We start from the raw sequence: 16,437 nt of genomic DNA on the forward strand, positions 1-16,437 counted from the left end.
CCCATGGGTTTCAACCAAATGCTGAACACTCAAAATGCTGAATAAAGCAGCAAAACACCTCCTGAGGGTAGGAGCTTGCAACTTTTGCAAGCATAACAGAATTTTTCAAATGCAGTCCTGTTTACTTGTGCAGCTGGATTTACAACTGATGTTAAGTACAAATTTTCTATACATTTTTAATGTCAGCAGGATTTAAAATTCTGCATAAAACTCATAAATTAATGTTTCTTACAGTGTCAGGTACAGCTTGTCAGCTCTGAGATAAAAGATGGGATTGGCTGTTCAAGGCAAGTTATTAGAAAAGCTTTTAGAAAAATTGATGGACTGGTTCTTAACATTTATGCTTACTTGTGACCTCAGATCTTTAGTTCAGGGGCTTCCATTATGGTTACACTGGATGTGATTTAGGCAGATACACTTATTTACATCCAAAAACTCCTTGCAAAGGAATATATATCTATCATTCAGTTCTTGATTTCTTCCAAAGGAAAAGCCTTTGTGTTAATACAGCTCCAGGACCTGGTTCTGTACCAAGAGACGTTCAGCAAATGATACTGATGATACAGTTTGATTTAGAGGATATTGTGGAAATAGATCAAATAACAACTACCTTGTATCTCAGTAATTAAAATGTGTTATAGAATGCTTTTCATGTGGCTCTAAAAATTGTTAACATTAAACAAAAAAAACCCCATAGGCAGTTGGCTGTGATTTTATTGCCTGAATGTTTAAACCAACATTTTAGTGCCAACCAGTTCTGAGATATATACTGATTTTTCAACAGGTGGGCTGGTAAAAAGAATCCTGGAAACAAAGAAAGATTATGAGGCATCACAGAAATCATCAAAGACAACAGAGAGGGTAAGATGGTAATGGCCTTCAAGGAACTGTGAATATTAAATTTTGTTCTCTGCCTTAAATATGTTTTTTTCCATTTATTGGAATAATAATTTTCCTCCTCGATATGTTATGCTGCTTTCCTCCTCGATGTGTTATGCTGCTTTTTTCCTCCATTAGTCTGTAAGATACTGTCACCTTCTCTGTGTAGCACTCTCTTTTTCTCACCTTTAGTTTTTGTGGGTTTGGGAATTTTTTTCAGTATTTCAGTACAATTTTTCAGGGAGCCTTCTTTAGCCTTTTTTTTTTTTTTTTACCAGAACAAAGGCTGCTGATTTCAGCCATGCCCTAGATGTAGTAGGGCTCCCTGTGCATTTGTACAACTGCACCATTATTGTTTCAATCTTATTTGTCCTCTGGGCATTTGAAGAGCAGTAAGTATTCTGTTGCCCAGCAATCATTAGCATCATAGTCTAAAAAACGTGGAATCTTTGGTGCAGTTAGCCATATGAAGTATTTTCATTTCACCAAAGGTTTCACTAGTAACATCCTAGCATATCCCAGCACTGAGGTCTGAATCTATGAAGTGATTTGATTTGATTTTTTTTCCACAATGGATAGCTGGGAAAGGGAAAGTAGGTTTTGTTTTTGCTGGGGGTTTTGTTGATTTTTTTTGTTGTTTTGATCACTTATAAGGGGTCTAGAAAGGGTCTAGCAGCGATCAAAACCCAAAAGCAAAAGGTTGAACCCCTCTGATTTAAGTGTCTTCCTGTTACAACTGGAAAGCTCTTGCTTGTTGAGCTTTGCAAAGCTCATGTTACAAGAAGCAGCAAAAGACAGAGCACTTAGATGGACTCCTCTGATCCACTGACCCTTTCCAAAGTTTCTAAATCACTAAGCTCGTTTGCTGTGCTGGTGAGGAGGCACTGAGGAATGCACTGCAGAGTGCTGTTATAAAAATATAGGCAGGTGTGTAATGTTTTGGAAAGGCAAGTGCTTTTCATGAACCAATCTTCAATCACATCTTCTCTTTATTTTTTTTTAATGGTAATTCAGTATTGCAGGTTTTTACTACCTATGTGCTTTTTCAGGAATGATCTAGTTTGGCGTACTGTTTTAAGATGCTGCAATTCAGACCTCAAGAGTCCAGCTTTTCACAAGAGTATTGAGCTCTTTCACATAACTGTCTGAAATCAGTAGGAACTTTTGAAACCTTGACCACCTGACTGCCTCTTTTGGATTTATCAGCTCTAGGAATTTGGCAATGAGTAATGATATTATGATAGGTCGTAAGCCAAGTTGAAGGAAAAAAAAAGTCACTGAGGAACTAAAGCCATGGTAGACAGTAGACTTTTAAAAACCCGGCTTTATCTAGAATCTGTATGACTTCATAATTGCCAATCTACAGCAAAAGTGACACTGTTAATTTTTAGGATTGGAGTTTTGGGATGGTAAAACCAACAATTTTCTCCTCTTGAATAGAGATACTTCCTTCTGCTTTTGTGTCCAGTGGTAATGGGTTATGCTGCCACACAGACTAGCCTTTGCATTTCTTCCCCAGCATGTTCAGAAAGTTGGGATGGCAGATCAGACACTTGGGGGAGTATCTTCCTCTCTGAAGTTTAGGATTGTCTAAGATCCAGGCCTGTTTGGCTGGAAGAAAATTAATTTTATGTATTGGAAAGGCAAAGGTTAATGAAGAAAATGAATCCTGCTTAAAATAGGAAAACACCCTTAGTTTCCTTTTCTTAATGTATTATGAATAGTTAAAGCTTTATCCAACTTGCTGAATCACATACTATTTGTTATAAATGTGCAACTTGTAGCATCTCTGTACTGATCATTGAAATACTGTTGGCTATTTCTAATGAATGTGTGATGTGAAAAATTGCCCGCTTGAGTAAGTTCTGTCTTTTATGTAATTGGAAAAAAAAGGGAGATAAAAGTTGATACTGCTCTGTTTACACAGTAGCTCTAAAGCTCATCACTGGAGTGCTCGTTGAGTTGGCACTTGTGAAGACAAGCGATACAGCTGTTCTTGGTTTTATAACTAGGTGGTGCTGTTGAATCGTCAGTCTCGGGACTAAGATTTTGGTAGTAGTTTATTTTATAATGTCTTAGTACATAATTGTGCTGTAGGCTGTACTGTTCGGTCTTTGTCCTGTCAACTTAAGCACTGGACATAGAAAGGGACAAAGGGGGGAGGGTTTAGAAAACTGCATGGATTTCATGCTCAGGAAGCTTCCTCTGGTGTTAGTGCTAAATTTGCTGGGCTTTTTTCTGAATAAGAGTAACAAACTAACTGAAATGATTCCCTTTTAACCCCTTAGATTTATTTTTTTTTTTAATGCACGTGCACAATTGTGTCCTTCTACAATAACGATTTAGTCCCGTTCCCTATTTTCAGTCTCTAAAACATTCATTCAGTCCTTGTATGTCTTTTGTTGCATCTTTTGAAGCACTGATCTGTGTTAGCAGCGTTGATAATAGACAACTAATTCTGGAAAAAAAAACGTGCTGACTTCCTAGTCCATCACGTGAAAACTTGCATACAGTGCTAAGCTCCTGGAATATCATCTGATCTCATATCCAAGCAGCTGGCTGCTACTGCAGTAGGTTTCTTTGCTGCTACTGCTTTTCAAATTATGTTGTTGAAGACATTGTGATCTAGAGAGGAGAAGCATAGTTTTCCTGACAGCAGAAGAGAAAAGTCCATGGAAAAAATGATTAAAAATGCTCAGAGTTAGTGACTGGGTCTTGACAGATGTAGTTCACAAAACATGAGCTGGAGACGCTGCTGAATCTGGGGAATTTATTTTAGAAAACAAAGACACTGATACAGGAGACAGTAAAAGTAAAAAATATATTTCCAACATGGCGTTGCTGCAGAGGGAACTAGATATGCAGAGGGTAGCAGGTGGGGGTCTGGCATGCCCATGTGGCCCTAACATCATGAGGATGTCTCATCTCTGAGAGATGTTCCTAACATCAGCAGGAAGGCAGTGACAGGATTTTTTTCCTTGCGAGACTGCAGACCAGCAGTTTTGGGAGTAATAGTTACTGTGGTCTGTGGAATCTCTTTGGAGAGAGGCAGCAAAAGTAATTAAAAAAGCAGGAACAGTTTCAAGTGGTTTATTCCTGCCAAGTGGTCTAGGCAGGCAAATGGAACCATGTCCTGTTAGGCTGATGGGACTGCGAGAATGGGTCAATGAACTCTGGCCAGGGTGCTGTGTTCAAATGGCTGTAGGTTTTGTGCCAGGTCTAGCTCTGCAGTCTGCTGGGAAGCAGTATCAGTCTGGGATTTGACCATTTCTCCCCAGACTGTCAGCTCTCTTATTTAATTTGTTTTCCATCAAACTCTCCAGAAGAAATATCTTCTACATCAGTATGCAACTGTATTCCAAAACATATTATGCATTGGAGAGTAAAATGTAATTGTACTTCTGTATTTTGGAGTAAGGTAACCAACAGTCCAGTGAAAATTTGAAAGAATACTTGCTTTGGGAAATTACGTCTGATGAAATTAAGGTTATCCTTGTGTCTGTCAGTAAGAATGTTCATCTTCTCTCGTTTTGCTAAACTATTCAGTACATACAAAATAAATGAAATATTTTCTGTTATATTCACTAGTCTTTAAAGCCTTGTTCCTCTGCCAGTTGGGAAAATGAACGGAGAAAAAAAAAAATGGAGTCTGAGTGCTGGAACTTTTGGCTTTTATTATGTTCAGCAAAAAAAGTATCAATGGATCTGCCTGATTTATTGTGGATTAATCAGCTAGAAATTAGGTGAATCTTGTGAATTAATACTGCATCCAAATGTAACACTGGTGAACTCTCGGGGATGTTTCACACCTTTACTCCTAACTGCTGATTGCTGAGGAGCATTTATTTGTGTTAAAAGCATTCCTCTGAAACCTTTAATGTGCTGTGTTTCCTGAACATGCATTTGCTTTTTAAGAAGTTGTAATAAAGAAAGAGAAAAGGAAAGAAGACTGGGACTTTCATCATCTAGGTTTTGCATGTGCAGAAACTTAAAATAATATACACAAATTTTCAGGTCAAACAAAAAGGTCATTCTGGAAATACACAAGATTTTTCTGCCTTGATTAGCTGTGTTCAGCCTAACAAATTCCTAAAAAGACTTTCTAAATGTATTTGTTTAGAGTCTAACCCTCTAATGTTAAACAGAGAAAGAAACAGATGTTACATTTTGTATTCCACTTCATTTATTTGATGTGTGGAAAATGTAGGCAGGTTATTAAATAGTTTAAGCAAGTGGGATCACAGAATTCCCATCATTGCCCTACCAAATACAGTTCATGGGCTTCAGAAAAGGTTTCTGCAAGGAACAAGTGATATTAAATAGCTTAGCACCTGGGTAATATTAACTTTAATTACAAATGTGATAAATTAAGGATGTACTTCTAAGCTTAGAACAAATAAAATATTGATGATTCTGTTTGTTTAAAGTTCTTCAGGTCATTGATTTTTACATTAATCCATCAGCTGCGTGACTCTGGGTGTCCCCTCCAGTTAATGCAATTAGTAACATGTCATATTAACTAGATGTATTCATATGTCCCACCATTTAAGTATTTTGAAGAGGCTCACCATTCAAGACCACAACTTCTCAGCATCCTGCCAGCTTAATATGTCGTGAGAAATGCTGACAGTAAAATTTAATAGGAGTTACCTGCAGAAGGGCTTTCATCTTTGTGTAACAGCTCTGGTCGTGATGATGTGATGCTAACACAGTGATCTGAATAAAGCTGCAGTGAGAAACTTTTGGTGCAAGCATGCAATTCCTCAAAAATAAGAACAAAAATAAGTACCAAGCAGTCTGGTTATGGACAAGCACCAGAGGAGCTTAAATTGGATGGCTGTATGCTTGAGTGTCCTTTTTGCACTACTACCAACTCTCAGAAAAAAACCTGTGGTCCCTGAATAATTGTGTTACAAGCTGTAAACACAGGAACAGGACTTTTGTCACACTTGTGATATTTCTGGTATCATGGCTCCTTTGCTGTGGCCTTTGCACACAAAAACACAAAATGCTCTCCTGTGAGTACAGTATAAATACAACATGAGACAGCAGATGGATATGTTAAACAGAAAGGATATAGAAAAGTGCAGTGAGACAGCTGTGATTTCCATCCCTAGGAGAGAGGATGCAGGGTATCAGCTGTGTAGCAGCAGTGTCTTGTAGGACACAGTACAGGTGACTTGCACATATTTCAAGAAGCTTATCAGTGGATTTGGCAGGGGCATAGACTGGTGTGAAAGCAGTTGTTTAACACAAAGAACAGGTTTATTGCAAATTCTTCTTGCACAGGAAAGAGGCTGCTTTTTCAAGAGAAGTACGTTGTGGACCCAGAGTCTCAGCAGTGTGATCAGAAAAGGAGAGATGGGCAGGACTGGAACCCGGTATGCCATTATGGCTGAATTAATACTATTTGTTAACTACCGCTAGAGTTGTCTCTTGGCATGTGTGTGGTCAGACTCCTAGGATTCTGCTTAGCATGCTGAATACTGCACCAAATACGCAAGGTTTTATGAACTGACTTCTCCCCAGCATGGACTGAATGTGAAGTAAAGCAGACTGGCTCTGGGGGCTGAGGTGGGGTGTTTATGTCTGAAAAGTCTAGCTCTTTTTAGAGGAATCAAATGTGAAGTGGGGGGAGAAAAACCACCACCACCCCACCTAGCCCCCCACCCTCAAAAAAAAAAAAAAAGAAAAAAGTCCCCTTTAAAGAGCTATCCTTTTGTTTTCTTTTGGTGCCTTCCAACTAAGAAGCAGGTCAGACTAAACGGTAAATCTAATGGTAAAGAATGTTCCGTCTCCTATTCCTTGGCCTGTTGCTGAACTCAGTACATGGCATAAGCAGAAAAAGCATCCTGTTAATTTGAAATGATTTAACATATACTGTTTTCCCTGTGTTTCTGTGAAAGAGTTTCTTACGGTGATCCCTAGTGGATAGTTACAATCTACTTAAAATGCAGACTCTGTAAAAACCAGGAAAAGAAAACACCTTTTATGATCAAAAAAATATTTTGTACAATAAAAACCCACCTTGTTGATTTTGCATTGAATGTATCAAAATTACTTGTCCAAAATGAAGTTTCTGCCCTGTCCTATAGAAAGGGGTAGGGGGGAAATGGTATAGCTCAATAAAACTATGATTACTTGGGTCTGTTTTCATAATGGGACATAATACAATAGTTAAAAGGGGCTGCAGAAACTATTAAGTGTTTGATGGATGTTCTGATTTGATTCATATTTTAAAACTGTTAATTAAATTGAAACGAAGCTATATAAAAGTAAGCAAATGCTGTTTCTAGAAATAAACCTTCTAAACAGCAGGGAGAAGAAATATCACCTCTTTAGCTTAGTACATGTCAGGCACTTGAAATGTCCTCAACAGCCCAGCTATCGGGAATGGATGTCTTGTGAGTGATCCATTTTTATGGAGCTGTGCACACTGCAATATATATACTAATTGCTTTAGTGAGGGTAAATTCAACACAAGTAAATTCTGGTGGTTTCTGGAGCCATGTTGATAATTTCCACTTTGCTGATAAAAAAGAAAATTCTTGCTTTTTAATTTCTCAGGTCCCTGCATCTGAGTCAACGTATTCTGTTCACATCGAGGTAATGTGAAAGGCAGACTTTTTCGCAGGAATCCAAAATAAACATTTATCTTGGTGCCTTATGAAAAACACGAAGGAAGGGAAGCATGTTGGGTCTACAGAAATGATATAGTCTTTTATATGGGGACAATTTATTGATTTTTGGGCTTTTGTGAAAGGAGAGTTCATTGAGGTGTATGGCCTAATTAAATAGACTGGAACAATTCTGATTCTGGCATTTTTCTTAAAACTGAATATATCCTGTTACATGTTTGTGCAGAATGAGCAAAGGTGGCATTCAGGACTCTTACCACCCACGTTGCCTGTTGTAATAAATCATCTGCCATAATTCTTAGTGATTTAAGTGTCCCACATAGATTTTAACCCATAACTGTAACTATGAAACTGAGAACAGACAGTATGGGGTTTTTTCCTCCCCCTTAATTACTTACAACTAGCAATAGTTGGTAAAACTTGATGGCGTTGTGATAATTCTCTGTTCTGAGCTCGTCTTTCTGTAGTCTGCAGGAAATGGAACATGGCATCTTGGTAGCACAAGTGTTAGTGAAATGAAAGAAACAATTTATGGTTATTTTTTAACTCGTGTGAGGAGGGACAACACTGTGACAGCTAAGCTACTGCACCATCAGCTGTTGGGAAATTTTTCTTGGGAGCTTGAAATTTAAGTGCTTCTGCTTTTGAGAGATACACTAAAAACCTCTCGTGTTCTTACACCACTTCAGTATCATATAGCATGTGTTTCAAAGACATGGGTTTTTTTAACAAGCCGATTGATGTACCTGTTTAAGTCCAAATAGTGTTTAAAGGATTTTTAGTAGTAATGTGTTTTAGTACTTGAATTGATTTTGGATGGGATAATACTTTGTTCATTTTATGTCAGTTTTGAAGAATTGAACTACACAAAGAGTATGCTGGAGTTAAAGGGACACTAAAATAATTTTTGTGTATTTGCTAACACAATTTAAGAGCATCTTCCTGATTTACAGCGAATATTCCACAGTGTTTTATTTCCTCTTGAGCTTTTCAAGCAGCTGTGTATTTTAGCATGGAATATTTCAAATTGTTAGCTGGATCTGTGTCTTAAAGAATACAATTCTGGAGTACTTGTTTACTGAATTGTGGGATTTTCACTTTTTTCTTTTTTTTTAATTTTCATACCATACTTGCTGGTGTTGTCTAGGTGTCAGGTCACACCAGCTTTACAGGAATGTAAAACATTGAACTCAGCATTTGGAAAACAAAAATGAGGCATTCTTCAGGTTTTTACACACCTAACTGTATCCTCAGGTAATGGACTGGCTGAGTCGTCTTGCTTCTGAGACAGTTGTATTGAAAACAAATTCTTTATCTCTTGGCTGTGGCTTCTTACAATAGATGGTGGGGAGGAAAGGGGTAAGGACTTGGTGTACTTAGGAGAAGAGGAAGAACAAGGCAACAGGGCTTCTTCCTGGGAAGCTGTTGGATCTGATACAACTCTACCCTGCTGCTGAACTGAAGGTGATTGTCATCACAGATAACGTCCCAATTACATGTGGGAAGCATGGTGCCATGGATTAAGCCTTCCCTGTGGCTTTGGTGGAGCACAGCATGTAGCAAGGGCTAGGAAAACAGAGTTAAAATAGCAGAGGGGTTTGAAACACTGTGAGAGTGCGGATCTGTTCATGCATCTTTACTAGCTGCTGCAAGGTGTTGGCGCAAAAAAATATTTCCAGGGCAGAATCTCTTCTCAGCCTGAGATGTGTGCTGAGCCTTAGTAAATGTCTGGTGTGCAGGACCTTGTGCTGTGATCTGTACCTTCAGGGGCACCTGGGCAAAAGCTCCAGGGAGCTGCAAGATCAGCAGGGAGAGAAGCTGGACGACACCGATGGGAACAGTGTTGGCCATTGTGCTCAGAGGTTGGCCGAGGAGGAGACCCAGGGGAGAAGATCTGCTCGACTCGAAGCAGCTGTGCTTGGAATGGGGGTGCTCACCAGCTCTCAGGGGATGGAATGGGTCAAGAAGCAGTGCTTTCATCTTTGCGTCATAAAGGATAGAAAACACATGGATAGCTCCAGAAAGTATCTAAATAATGTGTTTTATGTAATGTAGTATAATGAAACACCTGCTTCTGTGAGAGAGGTATGGGTTGTGTGAGAAGGAATTAAGATGAGTGTTATTTTTAACAGTTTAGCCAGCACTCATGAATTGACTTAGGAAGCGAAGGTCACAAGTTCAGCAGCATTTGTCACTTTAGCCCAGTTCCTAATTAAACAACTTTAACATTATAAGATCGCAGTAAACTCAGAAGTCCCACAGTTTTCATGCACTGCGTGTGTGGTAAAACACAAGCATCAGATATAAGTAAATCTCAGCCTTCAAATCTTTAGAAGTATTTTTCTAAAATATATATATATATATATATATATATGAGTTCATCAGCAAGCCAAAGGCTGCTGAAATGTGTTTGGCAGTAGTCCCTGCTGCCTCCAAACGCAGCTGAACAAACAGCCCCCAGCTCGCACAGGAAGACAGGCCAATTGGGTAGGAGGGCAGGAGGGGACAGTGTGGTAAATTTGATGTCCCAGCCTGAGAGAGAAGCACACTACCACCTCTGTGTTTATGTAGCCGCTAGGAACTGTGCTTAGGAATTGGTTGGTCCTGTGGTTGTGCTGGTAGAGAAAGACCTTTCTAATTTTTTGGCATACATTAAATGACTAAAATGACTTTAATTAAACTTTACTTAAAGCTTAGTCTTAAAGAAAAACTCAGTTTGGGAATTCGACCTGTAGGGCTCTTGGAAACAAAGAAAAATTAGGTTGTTTTTCTTGATGGAGGAGAAAAAAACCCAGCAGACTTTTCTTTAATGGTGATTGTTTCAGGGAAGGCTTTCCTGGAATAAGATTATTACAGTGTGTTAGTGATGTGGCATCACTTTGCTCTTTTTATGGCATCCTTTTGCTCTTGGTGACTTTGCCGCTTTAGGAAATGCTTGCTCTGTATTTAACTTGCAGTGAGATAGGAGGCTTCAGGAGATTGACCACAGAGACTCTGCTGGCTGCACATGAGGGAAGTGTGCACAAGACCAAATTATTTTTGAGTAGTGTAGTTTATTGAGGCCACATCTGCAGCCTGCATGATTTTTACAACTACTGTGAACAGAAGTACAAGGCATGGAATAACTGCTGTCTATTTTAGCTGTGCAGTGTGAAGGGCTATTATTAGGACCAGCATTAGGAGCTGGAAATCCAGATACAGACAGTGTAGGGAGAGAAGCATCTTGAAGGCACCGATGTAGAGAAGTAGAAGGAGGCTGTGCCCTTCAGCATCTGCTATAGCTCCCAAGAAGCAGCAAAACTGCTTGTGGGAAGCAGGCCCAGTGAATGTTTATGGTGCGGTAGCCTGTAACGTTATGAGCAGGGGTGCTTCTGCTACTCCAAAGTACTGCCTTTCAGATTTCATAATCATCTTCCTCCAGAATTTAACGTGACCTTTTTCCCAGTATCATTATGCACGGGGACTTGAAGCAGTATTGAGTAAACACCAATCCACGGGGTCCTGGTGCAGGGCTCTGGAGCGACGCGGTGGCAGTCCAGCCTTGCCCCATAGTGCGGGGGGAGGATGGACAGACGTATGTGTGATTTACACAGCAAATGCACCAGTGGCAGCAGCAGATTGATAATAAAAGTGTTGTTGAGTATTACATGTCTGTTGAGTGCTTCCGTTTAATGATGCCACATTAAGCCACAGAAATTTCCCTTTCAATGTATAGAAATGACTAAAAGGAGTTGTTGTCCCCCCCTCTGCCCACTGCTTTGGGAAAGATCATGTTGAGAATCAACAACATCAGTGAGATAATTTATGGTATCAAATATTAATTTTATTGTTGTGCGCTTGTGATCTGAAAAGCAATTTAATATTGCTGATGCTGTTGCACAGTTTTGTAGCTGTCCTCTGTAGCAGTGGTGACTTGGATATGGCATGCTTTCTGCTCATCTGTTCCTAGATTATTACTTCTTTTCTTCTCTTTCATTGCAGACCGTCATAAACATTTCTCCAGATACTTCACTGTTAGCAGTCTCTAAAACATTCTTCATTCAATTCCTCATGTGCAACAACTGTTTTCCCTAGTTTTGATGCTTTCCTTCTTATTCATCCTTTCTATTAGGAGAAGTCCTTTGTATCAGAAGCAGCTAGGAAGAAAGAGAGAGACTTGGTAGCCAAAGAAATTGAGAAATTTCAGGTCTCTATTCAGACTCTGTGCCGGAATGCCTTTACGCTTGGCAGGATCATGGATTACATTCAAGAAGACATGGATGCCATGAAGAACGAGTTGCAGATGTGGCGGCAAGAGAACAGACAGCATGCAGAAGCTCTACAGAAAGAGCAAAGGTAAGTGTGGTCATGGGAAGTTTGATTTATCTCTCGAGACAGTTTTTAGGAGAGGGGAGAGTTTAACTCCTTTTTCTAAGCAAATTTGTCATTAGTCATTTTTGTCATTTGGGGATATGTTTTTGCAGTCTGAATTGTTTTCTGAAGTGTTAAAGTCTTAAGGTCTTTTCAGCTCAATTTCATGTGAGCTACATGACAGCAAGGATGCAAATGTTTGTGTGATATGAGAGAGCTTCATTTGTTTTCTTCTCACAAATATATAAGAAGAAATGAGGGAGGAGCTTAGTAAACAAAGTAGATTTGGGACTAGGAGTGGATTCCTGAATCATAACCTGCGCTCTTTGTGTTATTGAATTCAGCGTGTTCTGCAGTGGTTTCAAGAACAATTGTCATCTGTGCAAGGTTAAAACAACACTGGAAAGCCAGGAGAGTGACAAGGAGGTCAAGCCTGGAAACAGTTTCTTTGGCCTTTCTTGTCTCATCAACGCGTCTCTATGCTGCTTTAAAACAGAATATCTCTCCCAGTTGTGTGTCCTCTGATCTTAAACATGAGCTAGATACAGATCTTCTTGGATTCACAATAAGCCTATATAGATTTGCTGCTCCCTGGATTGATGTGCTGCATTCATGCAGAAGGATGTATGGGTGGCATCCTTAGCTAAGCCCTCTTTGTAGGTGGCAGTGTGTTAAATGTTGGAAATTTACAGCTGCTGGCTTGGTCCAGTGGCTGGGGTGGGAACTAGGGCTTTGGTTCACATATAAAGTGTAATGATGTTAATTCCTTGCGCTTACATAGCACCTTCTATCCCAAAACCTTGTCAGGCTTTAAAACCCTGGTTGACCTCAGAATGCACCACCCCTGCAAAGAGAAAGGAAATGGTGATTGGCTTTATTTTATGGTTGGAGAAACTGAGGCATTGACTCACTTGCCTTTGTGCCACACCCAGTGACAGGGAGCAAGTCTTAGCCTTTCTCCAGGCATGTGCTTACTGAGCGGATCCACTTTGGCCTTGCCAAACAAGGCGTTTGTACTTCAGCTGGTTTCCAGCACCGTGACTCGATGTGCTTCACTGGACTCGTATGGCCCCTGAGTTCCCAAGTGTATCATGGACAAGACTGTCCCCTTGACGTGGGTGCAGAGTGAGAGGGCGAGTGGGAAGAAGGAACTGCCCAGCTGATTTTCTTTGCAGATTTATGTCAAACTAAGCTTTACAGTGGCCAGCTATTTCATGCAAGACTGCGGGCAGGCTAGCATCCCTCCAGCAGAGTCACACTGTTCCCTTCCAGGAGCTAAGACTGCTGCAGCATATCCCGGCTCTTCGCAGAGCTTCGTATGAGATCCTAATCAGATCAGTGTAGTGCTAAGGCATGTCCAATCCTTCAGGAGAGAATTACAGAATATCAGACATGAAGAAGACAATGCTTCCCATATGTACTGGAATTTGGATGCATGTCTCTTGTTTCCTTTGCTTCTGTGAAAGACAATTGAAGGATCCCATTGGGGAAATGTTAGTGCAATTTCTAGCAATACTTTTTGTGATTTATGCTAATGTGGTAGAAAGGAGGGGAAAACTAAATGATTTTGAGATGCGGACTTTAGCTAATGAGTCCTCAAAGTGACTGGGTAATTCACAATGACAGCAGGCTAGTTCAGGCTGTCATTTCCCTGGCTGTTCAGCGTTCCTGAAGATCAGCAAAGCATTATGGAAGGGGGCACATTTGTTCTAAAGCCAAACAGGCCCATTCACTTCAGATGCATCAGTGTACTTGTGGTTTATTAGCATAGGATTTATTAAATTTCCTCTTGGTGTGGGATTGCCTGCCCTTGTCAGCAGCTAGTGATGGGTCAGTTGTCATGTACGTTTCTTCTTCTTAAATGTCTGCCTGCCATAGCTTGGTGCTGCTGGCAGCTGCTGGTGGCTTGCTGGTTTATTGTAGGAAATAGCTGGTAGCAGGTCAGCAGCCTCCACAGCAGCTGTATTTGCCTGCTCTGCCACGTGCTTCTCTCTTTTAAGGTCTTGTGGTGAGGCCCACAGGAATCACTGTTAGTACATGTATCATGGTAGGACCCAGGAGTCCCTGTAAATGATGGGTGTCCTTAGAATCACAGCATAGTTTGGATCAGAAAGGACCTTTAAAGATCATCTAGTCCCACCCCCCTGCCATGGGCAGGGACACCGTCCACTAGCCCAGGTTGCTCAAAGCCCCGTCCAACCTGGCCTTGAACCCTTCCAAAGATGGGTCACCCACAACTTCTCAGGTCCTTCTTGGGTTATATTCCACAGTCAGGATATCAGGATATTGCTTCATCCCTGGGCCAAGTGGTTGCAGCTTTTGGTTGGATGGAATGAAAGAAGTGCTTGTCGTATGCCTAGTGCTGGGGGAAATAACTACAAAGCAAAGAGTTTTAGCAGAAAAGCTAGATCAGCCAAGAAGTGACTGTTTACTGTTGAAAAGCGGGTGATCTCTCTTGAACAATATTCTACTATGTCCATGTTGTTAGCTTTGCCTTTGTGCATCTTATTCTAAACTTTCTTTCAGGAAGGGTGGGTGCAACTTAAATTCTTTTTCAACTTTCAGGTATTGAATGTACTTTCTTGGAGGATCAAGTAACCCGAAGCAGCGTAATGTTTCCAATAACATCATGGTCTTTGTGTCTCTTTCAGCATCACAGACAGTGCTGTAGAACCATTAAAAGCGGATCTGGCTGAAATGGAACAGTTGATTAAAGACCAGCAAGACAAGATCTGTGCTGTAAAAGCTAATATTATAAAGAATGAAGAAAAAATCCGGAGGATGGTTCTTAGCATAAACCTCTCCTCAAGAAGGTGAAGAAGAGGGGAAAAAAAATTAAAAAAAAGACTTGGAACTGAGAACTGACTGACATTCCTACCAAATAAAAACAAAGTAGTGGAGAAAACTTAAGATATGCCTTGTTTAGATATAAAATGTTTAGGGACCAGAAGTCTAAAAATTATATAAAATCCCATTATTGCATTGATCTTTAGATGTTGATATTACCCACGATAAAATTATATTCATTTGAATGCTCAAGTTGCAGAGCTATTAAAATAAGTTGTTTGTTTAGATGTGAACTGCTGTTACTCACTTACCAGGTCTTCACAGCCTTCTTTCCCTCCTTGGACTGTTGAGCACAGTTTCTTGAGCCACTTCTCTCGACAGCTCCTCCTCATTTCCACTGAGGTTCCTTTTGAACACACTGCCATGAAAAATGGGTACTTCTTTTGCTCCCTTAAAAAAGTGTTCCAAACTCCTGCAGGTCAGAAGGTTCCTTAATCCTATTTGTTATAACAGGGGAAATTATTTGCAAAACAAGGCCACAAGATCAAGAGGTAAAGCCTTGTGTAACCTGCAATTCTTTGCACCATGACAGAGATGATGTCATGTTTCAGAGCTATCGGGAATCTTATTAGGAACAATTGAAAATGCACTATGAGCATCGCCATGTAAGGGAGCAGAAGTATTTTATCTGCACAGGTGTTAATTCCATTTTTATTGCATATGTTCATTTGGAAGGGATTAATTTAAGTACCTGTTTCCTCCCAAATGCATGGTCCTGTAACTTTTTGTACATGAATAATTCCACTGATTTTTTTAGTTACCTGCAGGTGTCTGTACTGTTTTCCTAATGACCTCTTGAGTGTACTTCATGTTAGAGTCCAGCTTTACTTATTCCTAAATCTGCAAAGCATATTAGTGTAGACACAGCTATTTTGACACTGCACTGAGCACAGAAGACTTTAGTCCCCTGCAAGGCTGTTTTCTCAAGATTTTTGTAATGTGTGAGCACATCTCCTCCTGTTGTTTGGATTGTTTATGAAGTGCTAGTGTCCTTTTTTTTTTTTTTTTCCCTTCTCTGACTGGCAAATCTGTGGGTTGTTTTTTTTCCTTCTTGGTTTCTTTTTCCGGTATCTTGACGTTGAAAAACCTACCAAATGGATCATCACCAAATAGTGTGAGTATTTAGTATGTTAAATACAGATATTTTAAAGGGTGGGGTGCTTTGTTGCATGGGGTTTTGGGTGGGGGTGAAGAGGAAGTAGGAAGCTTGTGAAAGAATAGGAGAAATATTCTGGTCTGTTCTTTAACAGCATTTGACACTACGGTCTTTGATCTTGAATTGTCACTTCAATTTTTTTATTTCAGTACATGAACTTAAATGGTGAAGTAATATTGTGGGTAGGGTCCAGAGATGCAGGACCCCTGCAGTGCCCCAGCCACCCTCTACTACCGTGCGTTGCTTTTAACCCAGGGTTGGAGCCTGTTCACTGCAGCCTGGGTCTCATCCCATAAAGGAAAAAGGGTTCAGTATGTCCACCAGAATCCCCAGAGCCCAGGACTTACGGTTAAAACCTGCATGGTCAATATATAACTTTGGAGTGGTTTGAATGCTCCCTCCCTTCTCTCTTTTAAATACTTGGATCAAAAAACATGGGGTTTGGTTGGATTGCTCAGACCTCTGCTTTGATGGTGTTTGACCCCGGGAGCCCCCGGACCCTTGGTGCTTCTGTTGCTACTGCTAGAAGCCAGCCTTTACAAGCGCAGAGATTGTTACCGTTCCATG

General features: G+C 40.2%; 1 protein-coding gene across 1 annotated transcript in view; it reads left to right on the forward strand.

Moving 5' to 3' along the window:
• Window positions 1-14,960, forward strand: part of TRAF3IP1 (TRAF3 interacting protein 1) — a 61,176-nt gene extending 46,216 nt beyond the window's left edge. The window contains exons 14-16 of the mRNA XM_026852419.1: window positions 785-861; window positions 11,629-11,852; window positions 14,519-14,960. Coding sequence (XP_026708220.1) covers window positions 785-861; window positions 11,629-11,852; window positions 14,519-14,684 — 467 coding nt within the window. The 3' untranslated portion in view covers window positions 14,685-14,960. The remainder of the gene's footprint in view (window positions 1-784; window positions 862-11,628; window positions 11,853-14,518) is intronic.
• Window positions 14,961-16,437: the final 1,477 nt, after the last annotated feature.

The sequence above is a fragment of the Athene cunicularia genome (assembly GCF_003259725.1).
Source record: "Athene cunicularia isolate RWA chromosome 7 unlocalized genomic scaffold, athCun1 chr7_part1, whole genome shotgun sequence".
NCBI lineage: Eukaryota > Metazoa > Chordata > Aves > Strigiformes > Strigidae > Athene > Athene cunicularia.